Raw genomic sequence first — 26,796 nt, 5'->3', positions numbered from 1 at the left:
ACAGAACTACAACTAGCTAGACTAGAGAACCACAGAACTACAACTAGCTAGGCTAGAGAACCACAGAACTACAACTAGCTAGGCTAGAGAACCACAACTAGCTACACTAGAGATCCACAGAACTACAACTAGCTGGACTAGAGAACCACAGAACTACAACTAGCTAGGCTAGAGAACCACAGAACTACAACTAGCTAGACTAGAGAACCACAGAACTACAACTAGCTGGACTAGAACCAGAACCACAACTAGCTAGGCTAGAGAACCACAGAACTACAACTAGCTAGACTAGAGTACCACAGAACTACAACTAGCTGGACTAGAGAACCACAGAACTACAACTAGCTAGACTAGAGAACCACAGAACTACAACTGGCTAGACTAGAGAACCACAGAACTACAACTAGCTAGACTAGAGAACCACAGAACTACAACTAGCTAGGCTAGAGAACCACAGAACTACAACTAGCTGGACTAGAACCAGAACCACAGCTAGCTCGACTAGAGAACTACAGAACTACAACTAGGTAGACTAGAGAACCATGGAACTACAACTAGCTAGGCTAGAGAACCACAGAACTACAACTTGCTGGACGAGAACCAGAACCACAACTAGCTAGACTAGAGAACCACAGAACTACAACTAGCTAGACTAGAGAACCACAACTCGCTAGACTAGAGATCCACAGAACTACAACTAGCTGGACTAGAGAACCACAGAACTACAACTAGCCAGACTAGAGAACCACAGAACTACAACTAGCTAGACTAGAGAACCACAGAACCACAACTAGCTAGACTAGAGAAAAACAGAACTATAACTAGCTGGACTAAAACCAGAACCACAACTAGCTAGACTAAAACCAGAACCACAACTAGCTAGACTAAAACCAGAACCACAACTAGCTGGACTAGAACCAAAACCAAAACTACAAATAGTGTACTAGAACCAGAACCACAACTAGCTAGACTAGAACCAGAACAGAACCACAACTAGCTAGACTAGAACCACAACCACAACCTTTATTTATTTACTAGGCAAGTCAGTTAAGAACAAATTCTTATTTTCAATGACGGCCTAGGAACAGTGGGTTAACTGCCTGTTCAGGGGCAGAACGACAGATTTGTACCTTGTCAGCTCGGGGATTCGAACTTGCAACCTTTCGGTTACTAGTACAACGCTCTAACCACTAGGCTACCCTGCCACCCCTGGCTGGACTAGAACCAGAACCACAACTAGCTAGACTAAAACCAGAACCACAACTTGCTGGACTAGAACCAAAACCACAACTACAAATAGCTGTACTAGAACCAGAACCACAACTAGCTAGACTAGAACCAGAACAGAACCACAACTAGCTAGACTAGAACCACAACCACAACTAGCTAGACTAGAACCACAACCACAACAAGCTGGATGAGAATCAGAATCAGAACCACAACTTGCTGGACTAGAACCAAAACCAAAACTACAACTAGCTGGACTAGAACCAGAACCACAACTATCTGGACTACAACTAGAACCACAACTAGCTGGAGTAGACCCAGAACTAGAACTACACCTATCTGGACTAGAACCAGAACCAAAACTAACTGGACTAGAACCACAACCACAACCACAGCTAGCTGGACTATAACCACAACTTGCTAGACTAGAACTAGAACCACAACTAGCTAGACTAGAATCAGAACCACAACTAGCTGGTCTAGGACCAGAACCACAACTAGCTAGACTAGAACCAGAACCAAAACTAGCTGGACTAGAACCACAACTAGCTGGACTAGAACCAGATCCAAAACTAGCAGGACTAGAACCAGAACCACAACTAGCTGGACTAGAACAAGAACCACAACTAGCTACACTAGAACCAGAACCACAACTAGCTAGACTAGAACCAGAACCAAAACTAGCTGGACTAGAACCACAACTAGCTGGACTAGAACCAGATCCAAAACTAGCAGGACTAGAACCAGAACCACAACTAGCTAGACTAGAACCAGAACCAAAACTAGCTGGACTAGAATCACAACTAGCTGGACTAGAACCAGATCCAAAACTAGCAGGACTAGAACAAGAACCACAACTAGCTACACTAGAACCAGAACCACAACTAGCTGGACTAGAACCAGAACCACAACTAGCTGGACTAGAACAAGAACCACAACTAGCTACACTAGAACCAGAACCAAAACTAGCTGGACTAGAACAAGAACCAAAACTAGCTGGACTAGAACCAGAACCAAAACTAGCTGGACTACAACCAGAACCACAACTAGCTGGACTAGAACAAGAACCAAAACTAGCTGGACTAGAACAAGAACCAAAACTAGCTGGACTAGAACCAGAACCAAAACTAGCTGGACTAGAACCAGAACCAAAACTAGCTGGACTAGAACCAGAACCAAAACTAGCTGGACTAGAACAAGAACCAAAACTAGCTGGACTAGAACCAGAACCAAAACTAGCTGGACTACAACCAGAACCACAACTAGCTGGACTAGAACAAGAACCAAAACTAGCTGGACTAGAACAAGAACCAAAACTAGCTGGACTAGAACCAGAACCAAAACTAGCTGGACTAGAACAAGAACCAAAACTAGCTGGACTAGAACCAGAACCAAAACTAGCTGGACTACAACCAGAACCACAACTAGCTGGACTAGAACAAGAACCAAAACTAGCTGGACTAGAACAAGAACCAAAACTAGCTGGACTGGAACCAGAACCAAAACTAGCTGGACTAGAACCAGAACCAAAACTAGCTGGACTAGAACCAGAACTAGAACTAGCTGGACTAGAACCAGAACCAAAACTAGCTGGACTAGAACCAGAACCAAAACTAGCTGGACTAGAACCAGAACTAGAACTAGCTGGACTAGAACAAGAACCAAAACTAGCTGGACTAGAACCAGAACTAGAACTAGCTGGACTAGAACCAGAACCAAAACTAGCTGGACTAGAACCAGAACCAAAACTAGCTAGACTAGAACCAGAACTAGAACTAGCTGGACTAGAACCAGAACCAAAACTAGCTGGACTAGAACCAGAACCAAAACTAGCTGGACTAGAACCAGAACTAGAACTAGCTGGACTATAACAAGAACCACAACTCTGAGTGGGAGGGTCATGACCTTCAGTTAGAAAGTGGGTTTGTGTGTGTCAGTGTGCATGCTGTCAGTGTGCATGCTGTCAGTTCCATCTCCATAGCTACTTCTGAAACTAGGAAGTCTGGCATGGCCTGCTGATAGGCTGAGAAAGGAAACAGATGATTGGTTGAGCAGTGGCTGTCATATCAGCAGAGTGTATCTGCAGCACCACACACACACACACTCTCTCTCTCTCTATCATACACTCATACACACACTCCAGCCAAACAAATACATGAAGCAGTCCAAGACCAACATTCAAAGTAATATGTTCTATATAGATATGTAAGAATGTGTGTGTGTGTTGACTACTGACCTGGCTAATAGGGTTAAGGACAGAAGTAACATCATCTGAGATACAAGGCCGTTTCTATGACTACCACCACCCCACACAGGTACACAATAGGGCTATGCTGTTATATGTTGTGCACTGACACACACACACACACACACACACACACACACACACACACACACACACACACACACACACACACACACACACACACACACACACACAGACTTCTCTCTCTTTAATACCTCTTGCTCAGCATCTGTCAGCATCCCACAGACACGTGCACATGGAAAGGATATGCATGTCAAAAAGGGCCATAAATAAAATTACACTGTCAAAACACAGACACTGGCCCTAGGCGCTCTCCCCCCATCGGGTAATAATCATGCACCACCATGAGCTCTGTGTCTCGAGGCTGATGTGGGCGTCACTCATTCAACGCACCGGGCGGTTCGTGCCTATACGGGATGAGCGCGTCAGGACAGCTCAATTTGTTACCGGGGGATTATAGCCCCGGCTTTACAGGGGAACCGGATGACGTCTCTCGCGCTTTAATTACGGTAAATATCTGTCGGAGCGCGCCCTGAGCTCGCGCCACAGCAGCGCCACAGCACGTACCGAATGTTATATGTAGGTGGAGACCGACGGTGAATCTAGCCTACCTGAGAGACAGTCTCAGTGACGGATCCGGTCCTGTGTGAATGTGTGTTTGTATGGTAGACATCTTCGCTTTCACAACGAACCAGCATATACACACAATCAGCCCTGCATGGAGATGCTTCCTTAACAATAGCCTTAACTCGTGTGTGTGTCACCATCACTAATGAGAAAGGAGCCCACCTCAACCATAGTGGCAGACTGACCCAGTGCACGAATTCCCTTTATAACGGCACCGACGAGGTTAATACAAATTCCTTCAATAAAAAAAATGCAGCGGTGCCGCGCGCATCTGGCAGCGCCGCTAGAACTGTCCGGTATGCAAATATGAGTTGTGTACACAGATAGACACTGCATGCGCACTCACCGGGAGAGGCTCGTTGCTGCAGCGGGGCTTCTCTTCTCTCGTCGTGCGGATCACTGAGTTCTCGGTAATATCACAGCTGCCACTGCTGGCGCACAGCATTTTCCGTTCATTCCTACCGTTAACGTCGTTGTCTGTCTCCTCTCCGTGCTTCGCGCGCATCTGTCTGTATGCGTGCAGGGCTCCACCACAGAAAACCGTTTCTCTCTCTAAAAAAAAAAGCTGGTCTACATCAACAGCAGAACACTGGAAACGGAGGAAGGTAAAATATAAAGAAGAGAAGGGGAAATTAACGGGGGGGGGGGCGTATATCCCCTTCTGCACGCAAGAACGCGAACACTCCTCAAACCCCGCGGTAACGATCCCGTGGCAGACAGGCGTGGGACAGACGTTCCTAGGAGAAAAGGAAGGAAAGAACAAAATATTTCTTCCGTTTTTATCTCTCCGCGATATCCCCCTTTCTCTCTCTGTCTCTCTCTCACACACAGTGCAATCTCGCCTCTCTCGTTTCTCGCCAGATGTGCCTGTCTGTCAGTCCCTTCCAGGGACCCGTAGCTGTCCTCGGTTCTACGGATAAAAAGTCTGGGAAGTGTAGTTCTTTTTTTGTTATCAGAAACTGTTGTCTGGGTTACGCAATGCAGACTTGGGCGAGAGGAGTCAGAGAAAGATGGAGAGAGGGTTGGACACTGACTTGAGTCAGTTCTATAATTAAGCATTAAGTCGAGGGGTTACATTGGCCATTATAAACTGTATGGTTCCAGCCCTGAATGCTGATTGGCAGTTTATAATTCCACAATGCGTCGTGCATAAGAACAGCCCTTAGCGGTGGTATATTGGCCAGATACCACACCCCCTCGTGCCTTATAGCTTAAATATACCACAGCTAATTTGGGGGGAGTGGGGGTGCTTACATTTGTCCTGTTACACACATGTAGAAGTGTGTAATGGAGATGTGTCTTTTGCATATTCCAACTCCCAGAGACACCTGCAAGGAGTGGGATCAAGGCCAGGGTCACCATTGTCGCCCCAGGAGCAATTGGGGTCAAGTGCCTTTCTCAAGGGCACAGCGACAGGTTTTGACCTCGTCTGCTCCGGGATTCAAATCAGCAACCTTTCGTCCATAACCAAGTGGGAAGGTGGTATTTACCACATACGACTGGGAAAAATCCAAAATCCATTTGAACTGGTAATTACTAGTGGGAAATATCTGGTTTTTGACCAGTAATTTGTTTACAAGCATGTTATCTGTACTTTTAGTACAACGCAGCTCGTTGTACATTAGCCAATCGGTATTTCTCAATGAGTTCAATGCACGTGACTATATCCAACTGGTATTTAGGTAATTACCACCTTCCCACTTGGTTATGAATGCAGCATAAGGGCTGCTCTTAGCATGACAGGAAGCGAGTGCCTGGATACAGCCCTTAGCCGTGGTATATTGGCCATATACCACAAACCCCAGAGGTGTATTATTGCTATTATAAACTGGTTACAAACATAAATAGAACAGTAAACAAGGATTTTTGCATCATACCGTGGTATATTGTCTGATGTACACACTGCTGTACTGGTGTTTTAGCCAATCAGCATCCATGACACAAACTACCCAGTTTATAATAACCGGTTATAACCCTATGGTTATAATGAACAGTGCTGGGTGCTCACACATAAAACAGCAGACAGACTTACCACAGGAGGGACCCAATTTCAAGTAGACTGACCACACTAGACAGTCAAAATGTGTGTGTGCATGTGTCTGAGTAAAGAAATATGGTGTTGGTAGGCTAGACCTAGAAACTAAGAAAACAAGACACATGTATTGTGGAAAATAACTTTACCACAGGCACAGAAACATCTGAAACAACAGAAACGTTCAAATCATCATAAAAACCCACACTCCTGCACACGGTCCCAACTCCGACCTCTGTGCATTCATTTGACCCTTTGCCTGGCCCTCCCATTGGCAGAAGGCTGTATACAGAACATGCGTGGATTCAGAGAGGTGAAATAGTCAGAACATAGCACAGACATTTTACGAAGAGCTGGTACAAACGCCTATTCTACCTGATAAAAATATACTGTATAGAACATATATGATTGTCTATCTGAATATTCTGAAACGTTGCACCCTGCTGAACAGACCCCATGTGTTAGCTAAGATAAAAACAGTATACAAAAAAGCATTAAATAAACAAATTAAAAACCAGGGTTGTCAATATCAGGTTTAAGAAAGGTTGCAGAAAGAAAATCCACTTTGACGTCATGAAAGATGCTTAGTGAGTAAAAAGCATTGGAGTGAAGTCATCATCATCTTACACAAGTAAAGATTTTAGGCACAAACTGGTCCCCTACAGCCCCACAAACGTTGACCCCTAACCCCATCTAACCCTAACCTTAAACCCCCCTAACCTCCATCTAAAGACGAAGCCTTGTTGTCGTCATGGTAACTCAGTAAAGCTATTAAGGCATAGTATACTGACAACAGTCCAGCACAGATAGCAGGAGAGGAAGTATTCTGGCTCGTGTTTGATTGCTCTGCCCTGACAGACAGCAACATATAGTAGATAAGGCTTACAGTATGTATAGGTTGTGTGTCTGTGTGCGTGTGCGTGGTCACAGGTTCTCTCCAGGCTGGTACTGGGGTTCAGTAGCAGTAAAGTAGTCCTCCAGGAAGCCCTGCAGGTATTCAAAGGTGTGTCTCTCGTCCGCCTCTCTCCGCCAACACTGCACCATCAGCTCATGGAGGGAGGCAGGACAACCCACCGCACAGGGCATCCTGTAGCCTCTCTCCACCTGCTCCAGGACCTCGCGGTTATTCATACCTAGAGAGAGAGGAGGGAGAGGGAGGGAGGTAGAGAGAAAGACAGAGATAGATGTTTTTTAGTGTAACACACAGCATCTTATATCCATCATAGAGACAGATGGAAAGACAGAGGGCTGGAAAAAAGAAGGGCGACAGAGTAGGAGACACCTACACCCCCGTACCTGGGTAAGGCACGCGTCCTTTTGTGACGAGTTCAGTGAGCAGGATACCAAAGCTCCACACATCAGACTTGATGGTGAAGCGCCCGTATAGAGCTGCTTCAGGAGCTGTCCACTTGATGGGGAACTTGGCTCCTGTAAAATCATTCAATCAAATGTATTTATGAAGCCCTTTTCACACCAAGAGTTGTCACAATGTCCTAACACAGTAACTCTCTTCTACCTTGTCTGGCTGTGTACTCATTGTCCTCTATGAGTCTGGCCAGACCAAAGTCAGCAATCTTGCACACCAGATTTTCCCCGACCAGAATGTTAGCCGCTCGCAGATCACGATGGATGTAGTTCATACGCTCTATATATGCCATGCCTGCCGCTATCTACACACACACACACACACACACACACACACACACACACACACACAGGAGGAAGGGTTAGAGGTGCAAGCCATCCAATCCCACGTGTGACTCCCACATCGACCTCCACAGCCACATGATGTGGCACCAGCACCAGAAGCTCTGAACCATGGCCCAACCACAAGAGGAGCATCGATGGACTGCCAAGATGGTGTGTGTTCTTACCTGAGCAGCCATATCCACCAGTTGAGGAAGCTTCAGATTCCCTCCTTCCCCGTCCTTCAGGAAGTCCAGTAAGCTACCTGAAATACACAGTTCAATTCATTTCAGAAATAATTGTGAAAACGTGTGTGGCTCTGCTTGCATATGTGTGTGCTCCGTACAGCACCTTGGCTCATGAACTCTGTGATGATGTAGATGGGTTCTTCAGAGACCACAGCGTACAGCTGCACCAGCTTGTCATGCCTCAGTCTCTTCATGATCTGAGCCTCTTCTAGGAAAGCCTCTGGAGACATGGTGCCTGGCTTCAATGTCTTCACTGCTACCTTGGTGGTGCCGTTCCACATACCTGACACACACACACACACACATAGGTATACAGTACACACACACAAAGGCAGAAACACACACACACATGCATACAATTATAAACTGGGTAGTTCGAGCCCTGAATGCTGATTGGCTGACATCTGTGGTATATCACACCGTATACCACAAGTATTGACAAAACATGTATTTTTACTGCTTTAATTGTGTTGGTAACCAGTTTATAACAGCAATAAGGCACCTCTGGGGTTTGTGGTATATGGCCAATATATCACGGCTAAGGGTTGTATCCAGGCACTCAGTGTTGCGTCGTACATAAGAACAGCCCTTAGCCGTGGTATATTGGCCAAATACCACACCACCTCGGGCCTTATTGCTTAATTATACACTCACAAACACACACAGGAGTTATAAAGAGGGTATGCACAGAGGTGGCGGGGTGGGATAAGGAAGGGGAGGAGAGGGGGAGAGTCCCACCATGGTGCTTCAGCAGTGCATGAAGCTGGACCAGGAATAGGGTTGGCTACTTCCTGGTCCGGACACACAGACAGACTATTACACTGACACAGAACGGCACTGGAATGGAAACTGGGAACACAGCTGGCCGTGGGAAAAGAGAGCACAACACACCACCACATTAGCACCGGATTGGGAATAATCCCAGACACACTGAGAAGCACTTCTGGGACAGTCCAGTGTTTCCCAACTGGCCCCCAAGTTTGTTTGTTTTTTGTAGAATTTTCATTGTCAGACATAAGACTGTAGAAACACCAGGAAATCAGCTCAAAGGGATTTTAACTTCAAATCTATTTTCTTAAGTACTCCCATGCATAATAGAGTCACGTGATCGTATACACATGTTAAGCAAGATCTGAAATGATTATGTTTAAGTCAAACATATCTGTTCTTGCGGTCAATTTGCAGTCTTCAAATGATTTGTCATTATGTTCCGACCCCCTGACCATCCCCTCGACAACATAAAACGGCCCGCAGCGTAATGTAGTTGATGATCCCTGCGCTAGACTGTAGGTGGTGTGTGTGTCAGTCTCAACCTACAGTATAAGAAAGTGACTGATTGATTGATTGACAGTTGGGCTCACCCATCCAGACGTCTCCGAAGCAGCCCTGGCCCAACTTTCTGTTTAGGGCCAGCGTTTTCCTGGCAACCTCCCAGGCGTCCCGCCCCAGCCCCAGGGTGAGGGGCGTGGCATTGGGACAGGGTGTGGTCAGAAAGTAACACAGCCCATCGTTACAGCCTAGAGGAGTGAGGAGTTTGAGGGGGAAGGGGGGATGGTAGGAGTGGACAGGGAGGGAGATGAAATGAGATGAAAAGGCATGCAAAGACACATAACTTCCTACCCATCCAGACTTCTCCAAACTGCCCGTTGCCCAGCTTCTTAATCAGCTGGAGAGATTCTCTGGGAATCTCCCACACGTCCTTGGTCTTCACCGATAGATCGGCTAGCTTAGGCATGCCCCGCCTACAGCTGCCAATCAACCTACAGCACAAACCTGCTGCTCGCTCTGAGTTGGGTGAGAGAGGGGTGGAAGAGAGAGAGTCGAAGCAAGACAGACAGGCAAACAGAATAAAGGAGAGAGCAAGAGCAAGGGACAAAGACAGAGAGAGATACAGACAGACAAGAGGGGAGGGAGAGATAAATTGCTGAGGCACAAAAGCAACAAACACATATAGAACATAAAAAGCAACTGACTACAGTACTTTACTTGGATCTACTAAAAAGTGCTCGCATTTTACCGATACACATCTGTTTAGACACACACACATGCACTGACACACCATGCAAACCAATAGGCAACTTTGCTTATGCCTATTTAGTGTGCTTGGCTAATACATTCCTTGATCATATTTAGTATGCTAGAATGAATATTGGACATACAGACACAGAAAGGAGAACACACACACACAGAGTAGAGTAGCTCCTATACCAGACTGCACCACCAGAGGGCAACTGGGAGAGAAAAAAAGAGGGATCTGAATTACATTAGTCTTGGCCATGGAGAGAAAGCCCTCACCTAGGCCCTAAATACTTTAACCCTAGTCCATACACCCTAGGCTCTTTACCCACAGACCCTAAGTTAGGTACTTCACCCCTAGCCCCTAAGCACTCACCTGTGTAGTGCTGCACCAGTTGATGCACGGTGTCGAACTGTGTGCGTGTTGTGATATAATATCCTCCATTGTCCAGCTTCCTGATCTTATAATGTTTGACGTGGTCACCTTTACCATCATCCCAGTCCCGGATAGACAGAGAGTAGGCACCTGGTGATAGAGGAGGAAGAGAACAGTTCACACTCTGAGGATTCTAAAGGTGAAGTTCCACACAAGAGAATGACTACGTATGAATGAACAGAAACACAGCTGTACTGAGATGTGTTTGAGAATACCTGTAGAACCACATATAGATATCTAATACTCGTAGAGCCAGTTGACCAGACCCAGATTCACGGAGATTGTCCAGGGAAAGTGCTTCTTAGACCAGGACGAGGCTTAATCTATGTGTGGGAAGCCTTCAAACGTTTTGTGTAGCAAATGTGTGTGAACACTTTCTGAGTACAGGTGTGTACGTACCCTTGGTGGTCTCACTCTCTCTGATAAGGAATGTTCCTCTGGGGTTCTCCAGTCCCAGGAGCTGTCTCTCTGCATCCTTTCTCCCCATCTTACCGAAATACCACCTGGTAACACACACAAACATTTACCCATTAGTCATTCAGCAGATGTTCTTGAGTGTGTGTGTGTGTGTGTGTGTGTGTGTGTGTGTGTGTGTGTGTGTGTGTGTGTGTGTGTGTGTGTACTCACTCCTCAGCCTGTATAGAGTCTACAGGAGCTACATAGTTACTAGGGACATAACCAGACTTCCCAGTGTCCAACGACCGGGCCTCCCACCAGTCCCCCTCTCTGTAGAGACAATTCATCACATTGGAGGGAGCAGACACTTGATTTGATCTGGAAATCCACTACCTGCAATTTACTCTGGAACTATAATGTGAATCTCACGTGTTGTTGATAATGTGGAACTTCTCTCCCTTCTGGAAGGACAGGTCATCTTCAGTACGAGCATCATAGTCATACAATGCTATGAAGAGAGTTACACCTCCACCTCCACACACACACACACACACACACACACACACACACACACACACACACACACACACACACACACACACACACACACACACACACACACACACACACACACACACACACACACACACACACGTCAGTATGCATACATCATACAACCACTTTAAACAAACACTTTTAAAGGTTTAATTAAGCCTTCATTAACCTATTATAAGTCCTACATAAACACACAACAAATTATTTGAAGCCATCAATCTGTACCTGTGACGCCCCCTGCGCCGGTTTGTGCGTTGGTATTAGGAAAACAGGCGGAGCCAAAAGGCTTGTTGAAGTCAGGTATTGTTGGGTGGGTGGGGCCAGGGTGATAACGGGGCATGGCCAATGCTGTAGACACAACCCCATCAGGGCTGTTGCTAGGAGATGGGTCAGACAGCTCGGCTGAAGCCGCCTTGGCTGCAGCCTTTTTCTGTTTACAGTGGGCACAGCCCATAATAACCACAGAGACTATCGCTACAGAGAGAGAGGGGGAGAGAGAGGTGGGGAGTTAGAGAGAGACAGAGAGAGAGAAGTGAAGGAGGAAGTGATATGGAGGGTAAAGGGCAGTTACTCACCTGCAGTCTTCCTCTGTCAGATCATGTCAGACACCATCGCCACTAGAGAGAGAGGAGAGAGAGAGAGGGGAGAGAGAGGAGGAGAGAGAGAGAGAGAGAGAGGAGAGAGAGAGAGAGGAGAGATAGTAGGATAGAGAGAGATGGGAGTGAGAGGAGAGAGAGAGAGAGAGAGGAGAGAGAGAGAGAGGAGAGAGAGGAGGAGAGAGAGAGAGGGGAGTGAGAGGAGAGAGAGAGAGAGAGAGAGAGAGAGGGGAGAGAGAGAAGAGAGGAGCGAGAGAGGAGAGAGAAGAGAGAGGGGAGAGAGAGAAGAGAGAGAGAGAGAGGGAGAGAGAGAGAGAGAGAGAGAGAGAGAGAGAGAGAGGGGGAGAGAGGAGACAGAGAGAGGAGAGAGAGGAGAGAGAAGAGAGAGAGAGAGAGAGAGAGAGAGAGAGAGAGAGAGAGAGAGAGAGAGAGAGAGAGAGAGAAAGAAAGGAGTGAGAACAAAGAGAGAGAGGTTAGCCACTTCCCTTTACAGTCCTCTGAGGAAGAGACCATGACTTACAGTTCCATCTATATGCTTCACCACACATGGGCGTGTCTGCGGTTTGATGAACAGTGAGAACTTGGTGTTGTGTGTGTTTTAACTCAGTTTACCTCCAGCTTTGGAGTGAGTTAAGAAGTCACAGCAGAGTTCAGGAAGAACAAAATGGCAGCTGAAAGGAAACGGTCTTCACTCTACAGGACCAGCACTGATGTATGTGTATTGACCTCTATTCCAAAGCAAACCCAGTATTCAGACTTAGCCTTCGTCACAATGACACAATATATTATACAATGTATCGTCTGTAATATTTGATCCAGGCTCTTACACTTTCAGTCTCAGGAAGGCGATGCTAGCTTAGCAATCTGCTACTCTAGCACACTCCCTCCTGTGCCATTCAGGTCTGGTGGTCATGGCAGAGGTTGTAGTGGCTCATAGGAAGAATATCTTTTTTTACATCCTTTGGGAGAAATTGCATTCCTGAGAAATCTGAGATTCCTGACAATCACATCTTGGAATACCAGCCTGTTCCTCCCAAAATTACCTAACATTCTCAAAACAACTAAAACATGACTGTGATGGACGCAATCCAAAACACATTTCAATGCTTACTGCTTATTTACAACAACATTTCACAGGAACTCCCAACCCACACACAGTTAAGCCACACACACACTATCTGGTCGGCCATCAGGAGAGCCACAGGAAGTAAGCCCTGTTAGTTTCCTGTCCACCCCTCTAATGGCTCCCCCCTTTTCCTGGAAACCCAGGAAACAGTCTCTCCATACATAATCTGCCTACTGCAGTCCCACTGCCCCCAGCTCTCTCACACACACACACACACACACACACACACACACACACACACACACACACACACACACACACACACCTCCCTCTCTGTGCTGTACACACACACACACACACCTCCCTCTTTGTGCTGTTTCTCTGCTGTGAGGAAAAGACGAAGGTCAGCTTACTGTATTGTTGCTCCTAAAGGTCATCTTTTAAGGAGCCGTTCACACAAATAACAGCAATGGACCAATATGGTCGTCTTGAAGGTAAGGCAAATTGAAATGCTCACACACAGACATGTGTGCAAGGCAGCTCTATGGTCATTGTTCTCCATGAGTTCCTGTTTACCAGATTCTCTCCCTCACCCCCTCCCTTATCGCGCTCTCTTCTCCCCTTCATAACCTGTCTCTCTCTCTCTCCCCTCTTTATTACGTTTGCCTCCCTCTCTCTCTCCCCTTTATAACGTGTCTCTCTCTCTCTCCTTCATAACGTTTGTCTCTCTCTTGCTCCCCTCTTCATAACGTTTGTCTCTCTCTCTGTCCCTTTCGCTCTCCCTCTCTCTCTCCCTCTCTCTCCCCTGTTCATAACGTTTGTCTCTCTCTCTCTCCCCTGTTCATAACGTTTGTCTCTCTCTGTCCCTTTCTCTCTCCCTCTCTCTCTCCCGCTCTCTCTCTCCTCTTCATAACATTTGTCTCTCTCTCTCCCCCTCTCTCTCTCTCCTCTTCATAACGTTTGTCTCTCTCTCTCCCTCTCTCTCTCTCCTCTTCATAACGTTTGTCTCTCTCCCTCTCTCTCCATACCGTTTGTCTCTCTCCTCTTCATAATGTTTGTCTCTCTCTCTCACTCTCTCTCTCCTTTTCATACCGTTTCTCTCTCTCTCTCTACATAACGTTTCCCCCTCTCTCTCTCTCTCTCTCTCTCTCTCTTCATAACGTTTGTCTCTCTCTCTCCACTTCTTAATGTTTGCCTCTCTCTCTCTCTCACTCTCTCTCTCTCTCTCTCTCTCTCCTCTTCATAATGTTTGTCTCTCTCTCTCACTCTCTCTCTCCTCTTCATACCGTTTGTCTCTCTCTCTCTCTACATAATGTTTGTCTCTCTCTCTCTCTCTCTCTCTCTCTCACTCTCCTCTTCATAACGTTTGTCTCCCTCTCTCCACTTCTTAACGTTTGCCTCTCTCCTCTTCATAACGTTTGTCTGTCTCTCTCTCTCTCTCTCTCTCTCTCTCTACTTCATAACATTTGTCTCTCGCTCTCTCTCTCTCTCCATACTGTTTGTCTCTCTCCTCTTCATAATGTTTGTCTCTCTCTCTCCTCTCCATACCGTTTGTCTCTCTCCTCTTCATAACGTTTCTCTCTCTCTCTCTCCTCTTCATAACGTTTGTCTCTCTCTCTCTCTCTCTCTCTCCACTTAATACCGTTTGTCTCTCTCTCTCTCTATACCGGTTGTCTCTCTCTCTCTCCTCTTCATAACGTTTGTCTCTCTCTCTCTCTCTCTCTCTCTATACCGGTTGTCTCTCTCTCTCTCCTCTTCATACCATTTGTCTCTCTCTCTCTCCATACCATTTGTCTCTCTCCTCTTCATAACGTTTGTCTATCTCTCTCTCTCTCTCTCTCCACTTAATACCGTTTGTCTCTCTCTCCCTCTCCTCTTCATAACGTTTGTCTCTCTCTCTCTCTCTCTCATCTTCATAATGTTTCTCTCTCTCTCTCTCCTCTTCATACCATTTCTCTCTCTCTCTCTCCTCTTCATAACGTGTCTCTCTCTCTCCATACTGTTTGTCTCTCTCTCCTCTCCATAACGCTTGTCTCTCTCTCTCTCTCCTCTTCATAACGTGTCTCTCTCTCTCTCTCAATCTCCCTCTCCTCTTCATAACATTTGTCTCTCTCTCTCCCTCTCTCTTTCTCTCTTTATAACGTTTGTCTCTCTCTCTCTCTCTCTTCCCTGTTCATAACATTTGACTCTCTCTTTCCCTCTCGCTCTCTCTCCATACTGTTTGTCTCTCTCCTCTTCATTTTGTCTCTCTCTCTCTCTCCTCTTAACGTTTCTCTCTCTCTTTCTCTCCTCTTCATAACGTTTGTCTTTGTCTCTCTCTCTCTCTCTCCACTTAATACCGTTTGTCTCTCTCTCTCTCTCCTCTTCATAACGTTTGTCTCTCTCTCTCTCTCTCTCTCCTTCATAACGTTTGTCTCTCTCTCGCTCCCCTCTTCATAACGTTTGTCTCTCTCTCTGTCCCTTTCGCTCTCCCTCTCTCTCTCCCTCTCTCTCCCCTGTTCATAACGTTTGTCTCTCTCGCTCTCCCCTGTTCATAACGTTTGTCTCTCTCTGTCCCTTTCGCTCTCCCTCTCTCTCTCCCGCTCTCTCTCTCCTCTTCATAACATTTGTCTCTCTCTCTCCCCCTCTCTCTCTCTCCTCTTCATAACGTTTGTCTCTCTCTCTCCCTCTCTCTCTCTCCTCTTCATAACGTTTGTCTCTCTCCCTCTCTCTCCATACCGTTTGTCTCTCTCCTCTTCATAATGTTTGTCTCTCTCTCTCACTCTCTCTCTCCTCTTCATACCGTTTCTCTCTCTCTCTCTCTCTCTCTCTCTCTCTCTCTCTCTCTCTCTCTCTCCTCTTCATAACGTTTGTCTCTCTCTCTCCACTTCTTAATGTTTGCCTCTCTCTCTCTCTCACTCTCTCTCTCTCTCTCTCTCCTCTTCATAACGTTTGTCTCTCTCTCTCTCTCTCTCTCTACTTCATAACATTTGTCTCTCGCTCTCTCCATACTGTTTGTCTCTCTTCTCTTCATAATGTTTCTCTCTCTCTCTCTCTCTCTTCATAACGTTTCTCTCTCTCTCCCTCTCTCTCTCTCTCCTCTTCATAACGTTTGTCTCTCTCTCTCCCTCTCTCTCCTCTTCATAACGTTTGTCTCTCGCCCTCTCTCTCCATACTGTTTGTCTCTCTCCTCTTCATAATGTTTGTCTCTCTCTCACTCTCTCTCTCCTCTTCATACCGTTTGTCTCTCTCTCTCTACATAACGTTTCCCTCTCTCTCTCTCTCTCACTCTCTCTCTCTCTCTCTCTCTCTCCTCTTCATAACATTTCTCTCGCTCTCTCTCTCCTCTTCATAACGTTTGTCTCTCTCTCTCCCTCCTCTTCATAACGTTTGTCTCTCTCTCTCCCTCCTCTTCATAACGTTTGTCTCTCTCTCCACTCTTCATAACGTTTGTCTCTCTCTCTCTCTCCTCTTCATAACATTTCTCTCTCTCTTTCTCTCCTCTTCATAAAATTTCTCTCTCTCTCTCTCTCCTCTTCATAACATTTGTCTCTCTCTCTCCCTGATGCTGTTTGAGAAACCCTGCTGTACATATAAACCTAGTCAACAACGGCCCTTGGTACCCTGACTCCTCATATTCAATGCTAAAACACTGTTTCTCAACTCACCAACAGACTCTATTGTCTTCTTCCTTCTATGACCACTCATAACGTTTGTCTCTCCCTCTCCCTCTCCTCTTCATAACGTTTGTCTCTCTCTCTCTCTCTCTCTCCCCTGTTCATAACATTTGACTCTCTCTCTCTCCTCTTCATAATGTTTGTCTCTCTCTCTCATCTTCATAATGTTTCTCTCTCTCTCTCTCCTCTTCATACCATTTGTCTCTCTCTCTCTCCCCTTCATAACGTTTGTCTCTCTCTCGCTCTCATCTTCATAATGTTTCTCTCTCTCTCTCTCCTCTTCATACCATTTATCTCTCTCTCACACACTCTCTTTCTCTCTCTCTTCTTCATAACGTGTCTCTCTCTCTCTCCATACTGTTTGTCTCTCTCTCCTCTTCATAACGTTTGTCTCTCTCTCCACTCTTCATAACGTTTGTCTCTCTCTCTCTCCTCTTCATAGCATTTCTCTCTCTCTCCCCTCTTTATTACGTTTGCCTCCCTCTCTCTCTCCCCTTTATAACGTGTGTCTCTCTCTCTCTCTCTCTCTCTCCTTCATAACGTTTGTCTCTCTCTCGCTCCCCTCTTCATAACGTTTGTCTCTCTCTCTGTCCCTTTCGCTCTTCCTCTCTCTCTCCCTCTCTCTCCCCTGTTCATAACGTTTGTCTCTCTCGCTCTCCCCTGTTCATAACGTTTGTCTCTCTCTGTCCCTTTCTCTCTCCCCCGCTCTCTCTCTCCTCTTCATAACATTTGTCTCTCTCTCTCCCCCTCTCTCTCTCTCCTCTTCATAACGTTTGTCTCTCTCCCTCTCTCTCTCTCCTCTTCATAACGTTTGTCTCTCTCCCTCTCTCTCCATACCGTTTGTCTCTCTCCTCTTCATAATGTTTGTCTCTCTCTCTCACTCTCTCTCTCCTCTTCATACCGTTTCTCTCTCTCTCTCTACATAACGTTTCCCTCTCTCTCTCTCTCTCACTCTCTCTCTCTCTCTCTCTCTCTCTCTCTCTCTCTCTCTCTCTCTCTCCTCTTCATAACGTTTGTCTCTCTCTCTCCACTTCTTAATGTTTGCCTCTCTCTCTCTCTCTCACTCTCTCTCTCTCTCTCCTCTTCATAACGTTTGTCTCTCTCTCTCTCTCTCTCTCTCTACTTCATAACATTTGTCTCTCGCTCTCTCTCTCTCTCCATACTGTTTGTCTCTCTTCTCTTCATAATGTTTCTCTCTCTCTCTCTCTCCTCTTCATAACGTTTCTCTCTCTCTCCCTCTCTCCTCTTCATAACGTTTGTCTCTCTCTCTCCCTCTCTCTCCTCTTCATAACGTTTCTCTCTCTCTCCCTCTCTCCTCTTCATAACGTTTGTCTCTCTCTCTCCCTCTCTCTCCTCTTCATAACGTTTGTCTCTCGCCCTCTCTCTCCATACTGTTTGTCTCTCTCCTCTTCATAATGTTTCTCTCTCTCTCTCTCTCTCTCTCTCTCTCTCCTCTTCATAATGTTTGTCTCTCTCTCTCTCTCCTCTTCATAACGCGTGTCTCTCTCCCTCTCCTCTTCATAACGTTTGTCTCTCTCTCTCCCTCTCCCTCTCTCTCTCCTCTTCATAACGTTTGTCTCTCTCTCTCTCTCTCTCTCTCTCTCTCTCCCCTGTTCATAACATTTGACTCTCTCTCTCTCCTCTTCATAACGTTTGTCTCTCTCTCTCATCTTCATAATGTTTCTCTCTCTCTCTCTCCTCTTCATACCATTTGTCTCTCTCTCTCCCCTTCATAACGTTTGTCTCTCTCTCGCTCTCATCTTCATAATGTTTCTCTCTCTCTCTCTCCTCTTCATACCATTTATCTCTCTCTCACACACTCTCTTTCTCTCTCTCTTCTTCATAACGTGTCTCTCTCTCTCTCTCCATACTGTTTGTCTCTCTCTCCTCTTCATAACGTTTGTCTCTCTCTCCACTCTTCATAACGTTTGTCTCTCTCTCTCTCTCTCCTCTTCATAGCATTTCTCTCTCTCTCTCTCCTCTTCATAACATTTCTCTCGCTCTCTCTCTCCTCTTCATAACGTTTGTCTCTCTCTCTCCCTCCTCTTCATAACGTTTGTCTCTCTCTCTCCCTCCTCTTCATAACGTTTGTCTCTCTCTCCACTCTTCATAACATTTGTCTCTCTCTCTCCCTGATGCTGTTTGAGAAACCCTGCTGTACATATAAACCTAGTCAACAACGGCCCTTGGTACCCTGACTCCTCATATTCAATGCTAAAACACTGTTTCTCAACTCACCAACAGACTCTATTGTCTTCTTTCTTCTATGACCACTCAGAAGAAAACTAGAATTTGAGAACTGATATGACAGAGATGTGAGATGACTGTCTGATTGACTGCTAAGCAACACACACCCAAACCAGACTGACACTAGCCCACAGACCAAACTAGAGAGAGAGTATATATATATATATATATATATATAAAACTCTCTCATGGGTGATACCCTGTACTAAACAGACATTTGCATACTCTCTCACGGGTGATACCCTGTACTAAATAGACATTTGCATAGATTTAAAAAAAGCAGCAACACTATATAAAAATGGTGTTTTGGAGATACGCCATGTCAAGACACTCATTCCAACCCTCCTGCAGGAAAAGACGCTGGGTGTGGAGGCTTCTGCTCCAGCTCCTGATTCAGCTAATCAAGTTCCCGATGAGAAGCTGATTAGTAGACTCATGTTAAAGCAGGGATGGAACAAAAGCCTGCACACCCAGCAACTCTCAAGAAGGAGGGATGGCCACCCTTGATCTACAGGCAGTCACTCTCCCTGCCCGCAAACAGTTAGAATGTTGCTGGTTCATATCCCACTCAGGCTATTCCCACCTAAATCACTACACTCTCTAGCTAACGTACATGGAGGGGGTTTTCAAACATAAACCATTTTCTCAGGACTGAAAACTCATACACACGCCACCCTCATTCATCACACTAACAAACATCCAAACACACCCTTTCCTGCCCCATCTACTTCAGATAAACGGCTCCCTGCTGGGTATTCACAACACAAACGCATGAATACACATACACAGCTACCGTTGAAGTCGGACGTTTACATACACTTAGGTTGGAGTCATTTAAAGTCGTTTTTCAACCACTCCACAAATTCCTATAGTTTTGGCAAGTCGGTTTGGATGTCTACTTTGTGCATCACACAAGTAATTTTTTGAACAATTGTTTACAGACAGATTTCACTTATAATTCACTGCATCACAATTCCAGTGGGTCAGAAGTTTACATACACTAAGTTGACTATGCCTTTAAACAGCTTGGAAAATTCCAGAAAATTATATCATGGCTTTAGAAGCTTCTGATAGGCTAATTGCCATCATTTGAGTCAATTGGAGGTGTACCTGTGGATGTATTTCAAGGCCTACCTTCAAGCTCAGTGCCTCTTTGCTTGACATCATGGGAAAATCAAAAGAAATCAGCCAAGACCTCAGAAAAAAATGTGTAGACCTCCACAAGTTTGGTTCATCCTTGGGAGCAATTTCCAAACGCCTGAAGGTACCGCGTTCCTCTGTACAAAAAATAGTACGCAAGTATAAACACCATGAGACCACGCAGCTGTCATATGGTTCAGGAAGGAGACGCGTTCTGTCTCCTAGAGATGAGCGTACTTTGGTGTGAAAAGTGCAAATCAATCTCAGAGCAACAGCAAAGGACCTTGTGAAGATGCTGGAGGAAACAGGTACAAAAGTATCTACAGTGGGGGCAAAAAAGTATTTAGTCAGACACCAATTGTGCAAGTCCTCCCACATAAAAAGGCCTGTAATTTTCATCATAAGTACACTTCAACTATGACAGACAAAATGAGAAAAAAAAAATCCAGAAAATCACATTGTAGAATTTTTAATAAATGTATTTGCAAATTATTGTTCAAAATAAGTATTTGGTCAATAACAAAAGTTTATCTCAATACTTTGTTATATACCCTTTGTTGGCAATGACAGAGGTCAAACGTTTTCTGTAAGTCTTCACAAGGTTTTCACACACTGTTGCTGGTATTTTGGCCCATTCCTCCATGCACATCTCCTCTAGAGCAGTGATGTTATGGGGCTGTTGCTGGGCAACACAGACTTTCAACTCCCGCCAAAGATTTTCTATGGGGTTGAAATCTGGAGACTGGCGAGGCCACTCCAGGACCTTGAAATGCTTCTTACGAAGCCACTCCTTCGTTGCCCGGGCGGTGTGTTTGGGATCATTGTCATGCTGAAAGACCCAGCCACGTTTCATATTCAATGCCCTTGCTGATGGAAGGAGGTTTTCACTCAAAATCTCATGATACATGGCCCCATTCATTCTTTCCTTTACACGGATCAGTCGTCCTGGTCCCTTTGCAGAAAAACAGCCCCAAAGCATGATGTTTCCACCCCCATGCTTCACAGTAGGTATGGTGTTCTTTGGATGCAACTCAGCATTCTTTGTCCTCCAAACACATCGAGTTGAGTTTTTACCAAAAAGTTCTATTTTGGTTTCATCTGACCATATGACATTCTCCCAATCTTCTTCTGGATCATCCAAATCCTCTCTAGCAAACTTCAGACGGGCCTGGACATGTACTGGCTTAAGCAGGGGACGCATCTGGCACTGCAGGATTTGAGTCCCTGGCGGCGTAGTGTGTTACTAATGGTAGGCTTTGTTACTTTGGTCCCAGCTCTCTGCAGGTCATTCACTAGGTCTCCCCGTGTGGTTCTGGGATTTTTTCTCGCCGTTCTTGTGATCATTTTGACCCCACGGGGTGAGATCTTGCGTGGAGCCCCAGATCGAGGGAGATTATCAGTGGTCTTGTATGTCTTCCATTACCTAATAATTGTTCCCACAGTTGATTTCTTCAAACCAAGCTGCTTACCTATTGCAGATTCAGTCTTCCCAGCCTGGTGCAGGTCTACAATTTTGTTTCTGGTGTCCTTTGACAGCTCTTTGGTCTTGGCCATAGTGGAGTTTGGAGTGTGACTGTTTGAGGTTGTGGACAGGTGTATTTTATACTGATAACAAGTTCAAACAGGTGCCATTAATACAGGTAACGAGTGGAGGACAGAGGAGCCTCTTAAAGAAGAAGTTACAGGTCTGTGAGAGCCAGAAATCTCGCTTGTTTGTAGGTGACCAAATACTTATTTTCCACCATAATTTGCAAATAAATTCATAAAAAATCCTACAATGTGATTTTCTTTTCTCATTTTGTCTGTCATAGTTGAAGTGTACCTATGATGAAAATCACAGGTCTCTCATATTTTTAAGTGGGAGAACTTGCACAATTGGTGGCTGACTAAATACTTTTTTGCACCACTGTATATCCACAGTAAAACGAGTCCTATATCGACATAACCTGAAAGGCCACTCAGCAAGAAAGAAGTCACTGCTCCAAAACCGCCATAAAAAAGCCAGACTACGGTTTGCATCTGCACATGGGGACAAATATCGTACTTTTTTGAGAAATGTCCTCTGGTCTGATGAAACAAAAATAGAAATGTTTGGCCATAATGACCATCGTTATGTTTGGAGGAAAAAGGGGGAGGCTTGCAAGCCGAAGAACACCATCCCAACCGTGAAGCACAGGGGTGGCAACATCATGTTGTGGGGGTGCTTTGCTGCAGGAGGGACTGGTGCACTTCACAAAATAGAAGGCATCACAAGGCAGGAAAATGATGTGGATATATTGACACAACATCTCAAGGCATTAGTCAGGAAGATAAAGCTTGCTCACAAATGGGTCAAATGGACAATGACCCCAAGCATACTTCCAAAGTTGTTGCAAAATGGCTTAAGAACAACAAAGTCAAGGTATTGGAGTGGCCATCACAGAGCACTGACCTCAATGTTATAGAAAATTTGTGGGCAGAACTGAAAAAGCGTGTGTGAGCAAGGAGGCCTAACAAACCTGACTCAGTTACACTAGCTCTGTCAGGAGGAACGGGCCAAAATTCACCCAACTTATTTTGGGAAGCTTGTGTAAGGCTACCCAAAACGTTTGACCCAAGTTAAACAATTTAAAGGCAATGCTACCCAAAACTAATTGAGTGTATGTAAACTTCTGACCCACTGGGAATGTGATGAAAGAAATAAAAGCTGAAATAAATCATTCTCTCTACTATTATTCTGACATTTCACATTGTTAAAATAAAGTGGTGATCCTAACTGACCTAAAACAGGGATTTTTTTGCTAGGATTAAATGTCAGGACTTGTGAAAAACTGAGTTTAAATGTATTTGGCTAAGGTGTATGTAAACTTCCGGCTTCAACCGGAATGTGGCATAAATTTCAGTTGGTATACAGAATTAGAATCCATACTCATTCTTCCATTTCTCACTCTCTCTCCTGGCTAACAGGAAACACCACAGGATGCAGAGTGAGTGAAGCAGGAGTGATCGGACACTGCAAAGTGAGCTGTCACTGAGCCCAACATTTTTTTTTCTCAAAGCATAAACTTCAATGTAGTGTAAGAGAGGATAGTGGGGAAATAGAGAGAAGGGGGGAGAAAGAGACCGAGGCAGGGAGAGGGGGGTAGTGAGAGGAACAGTGGGAGGTGGGGGACAGAGAGAGAGAGAGAGAGGCAGAGACTGGGGATAGTGAGAGAAACAATGGGAAGTGGGGGACAGAGAGAGAGTAATGTAGGGGGAGGGAGGGGATGGATAAGTTCTGGGAAGTCAGGTGTCTCAGGGACTTCCTGTTTCCACGTGATGTCATTACATCCTCCTCCAAAGAGAAGTGGAGCGATAGAGTGAAAGAATGTTTCAGTGTGCGTCAAAGAAAGACTGACGGAGAAAACGTGTTTGAAAGCTGAAGCGAAGTGCACAATGGCAGTATGTGGCACCTGAGATTCTGATAGCGCTAACCTTTTGGCTGCTGCTTCAGGTCACAGACACATTCCTTCCGTCAGACCCAGGAATCAAACCAGCAACCCTCCAGTTACTGGTGCGTGTCTCTAACCTCCAGGTTGGGTTAAGGTTGTTGTAGTATTCTCTGTAGTAGCGCAACTGTGTCTTGGTGGCAAAGCAGAGTTTACAGCCTCACAGCTAGGCTACGCTCACTTCCTTCCGCACAGCCCAGGGGCTAAAGGCAGGAAGTGAATTTGTAGAGAAACAAGATGTGATGAAGCCAGGCTTCAGATAACCTAATCATGTCTTTCTCCCTCCCTAAATCTTCTCTTGTTCTCTCACCGTTTCTCCTCTCTCCAGTACCAAACCTGAAGGGACAGTGAAACAGTGCTCCACAGTACCTGTAGCCTGCCTCTGGCCTACAGGACAGTAGCCTGCCTCTGGCCTACAGGACAGTAGCCTGCCTCTGGCCTACAGGACAGTAGCCTGCCTCTGGCCTACAGGACAGTAGCCTGCCTCTGGCCTACAGGACAGTAGCCTGCCTCTGGCCTACAGGACAGTAGCCTGCCTCTGGATCTTTATGGCACACAGAGTGCGCTGCACACTCTGTAATCCACAGAGCTTAAGGTTCAAGCCCCTGCTCCCTTTTCTCTCCTATAAGTCAATTCTGTTATTGCTCTGTCATTTGATTTCAAAATAACTGACTTGACAGGCTCAGTGTGACCTGCAGGTTACAGTACTAAAGGGAAGTGTTGCTGGCATAAGCACCACCGCATTTTGCGCAGCACTTCACTCTTCACTGGCCAAACTTCCTTTTTTTTGTTTTTTTTTAAATGCCCAAAGTTTCTCAACACACTCAGCAATAACAAAAAGGACACGGTTTCACAAACATTTTGGTTTGATTAAATAACAGAGTGATTTTTAAAGTGTGTGATAGAAGCTGTGTGTCTGTGGCCAAGCTCTGGGAAACTCACCTGGGCACCGAAACCAGGTATTTACTCCAGAATATGACTAACAACATGAAACACACAGAGGTTATGAAGGGGGGAGAGACACAGAGGTTATGAAGGAGAGAGAGACACACAGAGGTTATGAAGGAGAGAGAGACACAGAGGTTATGAAGGAGAGAGAGCAACACAGAGGTTATGAAGGAGAGAGAGAGCAACACAGAGGTTATGAAGGAGAGAGAGAGCAACACAGAGGTTATGAAGGAGAGAGAGCAACACAGAGGTTATGAAGGAGAGAGAGACACACAGAGGTTATGAAGGAGAGAGAGACACACAGAGGTTATGAAGGAGAGAGAGACACACAGAGGTTATGAAGGAGAGAGAGACACACAGAGGTTATGAAGGAGAGAGAGACACACAGAGGTTATGAATGAGAGAGAGACACACAGAGGTTATGAAGGAGAGAGAGACACAGAGGTTATGAAGGAGAGAGAGACACAGAGGTTATGAAGGAGAGAGAGCAACACAGAGGTTATGAAGGAGAGAGAGCAACACAGAGGTTATGAAGGAGAGAGAGCAACACAGAGGTTATGAAGGAGAGAGAGACAGAGGTTATGAAGGAGAGAGAGAGAGAGACAGGGGTTCTAAAGGGGGAGAGAGAGAGAGAGAGAGAGAGAGAGAGAGAGACAGGGGTTCTAAAGGGGGAGAGAGAGAGAGAGAGACAGGGGTTCTAAAGGGGGAGAGAGAGAGAGAGAGAGAGAGAGAGAGACAGGGGTTCTAAAGGGGGAGAGAGAGAGAGAGAGAGAGAGAGGGGGGTTCTAAAGGGGAAGAGAGAGAGAGACAGGGGTTCTAAAGGGGGAGAGAGAGAGAGAGACAGGGGTTCTAAAGGGGGAGAGAGAGAGAGAGAGACAGGGGTTCTAAAGGGGGAGAGAGAGAGAGAGAGACAGGGGTTCTAAAGGGGGAGAGAGAGAGAGAGACAGGGGTTCTAAAGGGGGAGAGAGAGAGAGAGAGAGAGAGAGACAGGGGTTCTAAAGGGGGAGAGAGAGAGAGAGAGGGGGGGGTTCTAAAGGGGGAGAGAGAGAGAGACAGGGGTTCTAAAGGGGGAGAGAGAGAGAGAGAGAGAGAGAGAGACAGAGGTTCTGAAGGGGGCATTCATACTGGTGTCTGTTTCAGCACAGATATTGAGGGGAAGGCAAAACAATGTTACAATATACACTACTACACACAGATTTATTTACTTAGCCATACAAAACACCGACACTTAGTTTAGGCTACAGAGGTTGAGACTCACTTACACTCTCCCACTGCTAAACACACATCGACTGACTTACCGGAGAGCACTACGGGTCGCCCGTTATTCCCGGGGGCTGGCGAAGAAAGGTGTGAACAGCACCGGGGAGGTAAAATTCCAGGCGCTGAGACAGAACGGGATGAGACAGCTGAGCGCTCCTCGCGGGAGGGAATGTGGATGCGCGGCGCGCTCTCTGTGTCCGGAAGGGTTGGATTAACTGGCACGCGCAGTGACTGACGTCCACTACAAAGCGCGCTCCCTGGATGCTTGTGTCACTCTCACGGAATTAAAACACACAAAAAAGTAATCCGGGGTTTCTTAATTACGTTTTGCAACAGAAATCGTTTACCATTTAAGAACCAAACGGAAGCAAATAGAACGAAATGGGAAGGGACCTACATGAATTTGTCCAATAGAAACGATCCTTTTTGTTGCAAAACGTTTTCCGTTTGGAGTGAACGGTTTGTTACAAAACGTTGCAACAGACGAAACGTTTTGCAACAGGATGGGCGTAATGAATTCAGCCCTGATTTTGACTTTGAATAACATAATTTATATAGAAATGGAATTGTCCAAACGCAACATCCGGTGATTTGACATAACTTCGGTGCTGTAGTTTTCGCACACCACTGAGCCCAGGAATCGACATGTACCAGTCAGCTGAACCTTTCCTACCCAAAGAGACAGACACACACTCGCTCTCTGCATCTGTCAACATAGCATCCGTCTGTTCTTTAAGGCAAGATCCACCATTCTCTGTTGGGAACAAAGTTCCATGAAACTCCGAATTTGACGTTCCAGTAAGAGAAGAGTATACCCTTTATCTCCACCTCGTGGCCAGTCTTGGAACTGCAAAGGTCTTCAGTTATGCCTGCATAAAGATCTGGAACTTCACACCATGTGTTGATTTTGATAACAAAATACATTTT

The 26,796-nt window shown here is 45.8% G+C and overlaps 1 protein-coding gene across 3 annotated transcripts; it reads right to left on the bottom strand.

Annotated features, from left to right (window-relative positions):
• Positions 1-6,282: 6,282 nt before the first annotated feature.
• On the bottom strand, positions 6,283-26,150 carry yrk (Yes-related kinase). 3 transcript variants are annotated; one of them, XM_064983302.1, is made up of 13 exons: positions 25,908-26,150; positions 12,065-12,106; positions 11,715-11,963; positions 11,364-11,466; positions 11,166-11,264; positions 10,938-11,041; positions 10,479-10,628; positions 9,707-9,871; positions 8,190-8,369; positions 8,027-8,103; positions 7,669-7,822; positions 7,449-7,580; positions 6,283-7,285 (listed from the first exon to the last, which is right to left on the bottom strand). In XM_064983302.1, the coding sequence occupies exons 3-13, from the start codon at positions 11,941-11,943 to the stop codon at positions 7,077-7,079; spliced, it is 1,602 nt and encodes a 533-aa protein (XP_064839374.1). In that variant the 5' UTR covers positions 11,944-11,963; positions 12,065-12,106; positions 25,908-26,150; the 3' UTR covers positions 6,283-7,076. The 3 variants fall into 3 exon arrangements, with proteins under 3 accessions (XP_064839374.1, XP_064839376.1, XP_064839375.1); XM_064983304.1 differs by lacking the exon at positions 9,707-9,871 and adding an exon at positions 9,448-9,603 and having other exon boundaries at positions 25,908-26,148; XM_064983303.1 differs by lacking the exon at positions 25,908-26,150 and adding an exon at positions 23,648-23,798.
• Positions 26,151-26,796: the final 646 nt, after the last annotated feature.

The sequence above is a fragment of the Oncorhynchus masou genome, chromosome 13 (assembly GCF_036934945.1).
Source record: "Oncorhynchus masou masou isolate Uvic2021 chromosome 13, UVic_Omas_1.1, whole genome shotgun sequence".
NCBI lineage: Eukaryota > Metazoa > Chordata > Actinopteri > Salmoniformes > Salmonidae > Oncorhynchus > Oncorhynchus masou.
This window is presented reverse-complemented; position numbering and strand designations above follow the sequence as displayed.